The 3,060-nt window shown below is 42.8% G+C and overlaps 1 protein-coding gene across 1 annotated transcript; it reads left to right on the forward strand.

Annotated features, from left to right (window-relative positions):
• The first annotated feature begins 1,977 nt into the window (after nt 1-1,977).
• On the forward strand, nt 1,978-2,909 carry LOC105554662 (olfactory receptor 1A2). The gene has a single exon (XM_012001218.1). The coding sequence runs from the start codon at nt 1,980-1,982 to the stop codon at nt 2,907-2,909; it is 930 nt and encodes a 309-aa protein (XP_011856608.1). The 5' UTR covers nt 1,978-1,979.
• Nucleotides 2,910-3,060: the final 151 nt, after the last annotated feature.

Here is a 3,060-nt window from a genome sequence, read left to right on the forward strand (position 1 = left end):
GTAACCAATGAGTAGAACACAGTTACCTTACCACACCTCCTTGCAAGGGAGGCAGAGAAATGCAGTCTAATTGAGTGTCCAAGAAGAAGACAGCAACAAGATTTAGGTGAGCAGCTTGTAGTCTCTGCAACAATTAGTATGATCTCAAAATGCAAGATGGATCAAAGAAGAAGGAACTGTAGTGAAGCAGTTAAGGGACTACTACAATATTGAAGTTGAAAATGATGATGGTCTAAGCTAAACTAGTGAGGGTAAGAGAAAAGTTGAGTGATATAAGAATTTTTTCAAGTGAAGATTCAATAAGGTCAGATGTACAGGTAGCAGATAAACTGGATGAGTATTTCTGTGAGAATCCCACATGCGGGGAATCATGAAATAAACCTGGGTTCAGCTCAACAATTGGGTGCAAATTGGTGCACAAAATAAATATTGTACAAAAATCAGTTTGGAAGACATAAACATAAACAAGTTCTGATTTTCCTCTTCAAAAACATCTTGCAAACTACTTAGGTTGAAAGTGCAGAGTGTGGGGTTTGGTCAGACATGTCAGCAGGATGACTGAATATGGAAATAGGGGAAAAAGAGATTGAAACCACAGATATAGACACGACAGTTTACTAAAGAATAGTTGAATCCACTGTGGACTTGGATTATTACAAAAAGAGATAAGGAAGAGGAGGAAGAGAAGACTGCTATGGACTGAGCTTGTCCTCACCAAAACTCATGTTGAAATGTGATCCCCAGTGTGGGAGGTGTTGGGAGGTGGAGCCCAGTGGTAAGTGTTTGAGTCATGGGGGTGGATCCCTCATGAGTGGTCTGGTGCTGTTCTCATGGTAGTAAGTGAGTTCTCATTCTCTCAAGACTGGATTAGTCTTCAAGGGAATGTTCCTGCAAGAGTGGGTTGTGATAAACCCTTCTCGGGTTTTCTCTCTTCCCGTATCCACTTCCCTTTTGACCTCCCACAGGTTATGATGGATGCAGCACGAAAGCCCTTGCCAGAAGCCGGGGCCACACTTTTGAATGTCCCAGCCTACAGATCCATGAGATAATTAAACCTCTTTTCTTATCTATTACCCAGTCTCAAGTATTCTGTTAGAGCAACACAAAATGAACCAAGAGAAAGGCCAATGGAAAAAGCACTGTGATCAGGTATAGTTAAGGGTTTTGAAAAGACAGAAAACCTGTCAAAAAGATAGGGAAGATCTGCTTTGAGAATCGAACACCTGTGGGGTAAGTTCACTGAGCTTGTTTTTCTAGGACCTAATGCCAGTTGTTTTTCTGCTTTAGAATCTGATGGCAGTGTAGACACCTCTTACTTCCTGGGCTCCGGGCTCACCCCGAGACTGGTTGGAGGAACAACTTTAAATCGTTCACTGCACTCCTTGTATGACACATCCTTTGCCCTGGAGTTTTTTTTTTTTTTTTTTTTTTTTTTACAAAGACTCCAAGAGACTATCCTTTCCTTACCATGCGTAATAAAATTATTGTGTGAGTCTGCCTTTCCTAGTAAATTATAAGGTCCTTGAGAACAGATGCTACGTCTTATATGTTAAATACGTGGATGAATAACTGTATTTTCACATATTTGTTATTTCTCTGCACAGTCAAAAAAAATCTAAGACATGAAACATGAAATTAGGTTGTTATATGATTATAGATATTAAGGTCGTGGTGCTAAATTTGGAAAGATAACCATCTTTACTTCACAGATTGCTGACTTCTTAGACATCAGTGTCCAGGAGGTGAATGACAATTAGTCCCATTGACCATTGAGATTTTACCCAAAAGTGCTGGCTCTATTTATGAATGTAAAAACCAGGTATAGCCATAGCTAATCAACAGTGGTAGGTAAGTTTGACAGCGGGTGAATTTGTAAATTAAAATTTAAAAAATTTTAAATGATAGATAAGGAGGACCATAACACACACTAACTGCACTCATAATTCTGGGCTCCTCTCCCTTTTCATGCTGAAGAAGCCATGAAGAAAGAAAATCAGTCCTCTCATCTGGATTTTATTCTCCTGGGAGTTACCGGTCAGCATGAACAGAATAATGTCTTCTTTGTGATTTTTTTGTGCATTTACCCCATCTCACTGACTGGAAACCTGCTCATCATCTTGGCCATTCAGGCTGACATTCGCCTTCACAACCCCATGTATTTTTTCCTCGTCAACCTCTCCTTGGTTGACATCTTCTTCTCATCTGTAAGCATCCCTAAGATACTGGTCAACCATCTCTTGGGCAGCAAGTCCATCTCCTTTGGGGGATGCCTGACGCAGATGTATTTCATGATAGCCTTGGCGAATGCAGACAGCTATACCTTGGCTGCAATGGCATATGATCGAGCTGTGGCCATCAGCCGCCCACTTCACTACACCACAATTATGAGTCCACGGTCTTGTGTCCTGCTAGTTTTTGGGTCTTGGGCAATTGGAAACGCCAGTGCCCTCCCCCACACTCTCCTCACAGCTAGTTTGTCCTTCTGTGGCAACCAGGAAGTGGCCAACTTCTACTGTGACGTTATGCCTTTGCTGAAGTTGTCCTGTTCTGACATCGGCTTTAATGTGAAGATGATGTACGTAGGGGTTGGCGTTTTCTCTGTGCCATTGCTATGCATCATTGTCTCCTATGTTCGAGTCTTCTCCACAGTCTTCCAAGTTCCCTCCACCAAGAGTCTATTTAAAGCCTTCTCCACCTGTGGGTCCCACCTCACGGTTGTTTTTTTATATTATGGTACAACGATGGGCATGTATTTGCGCCCTCTGACCAGTTACAGCCCAAAAGATGCAGTGATCACTGTGATGTATGTGGCAGTGACCCCAGCATTAAATCCGTTCATCTATAGTCTGAGAAATCGGGACATGAAGGCAGCCCTGCGGAAACTCTTCAGCAAGAGAATCTCCTCATAGCCACTGTGAGATTATACAGTGGATACTGGAATGACCAAGTGGGAAACACTTAGAAATCCAGCCCTAGGCCGGGCGCGGTGGCTCACGCCTGTAATCCCAACACTTTGGGAGGCCGAGGCAGGCGGATCACAAGGACAGGAGTCCGAGACCA

This window comes from Mandrillus leucophaeus, unplaced genomic scaffold, assembly GCF_000951045.1.
Source record: "Mandrillus leucophaeus isolate KB7577 unplaced genomic scaffold, Mleu.le_1.0 Scaffold653, whole genome shotgun sequence".
Lineage (NCBI taxonomy): Eukaryota > Metazoa > Chordata > Mammalia > Primates > Cercopithecidae > Mandrillus > Mandrillus leucophaeus.

Coding starts and splice junctions, on each gene's coding strand:
- LOC105554662 (XM_012001218.1), top strand. CDS start 1,980: ATGAAGAAAGAAAATCAGTCCTCTCATCTGGATTTTATTCTCCTGGGA.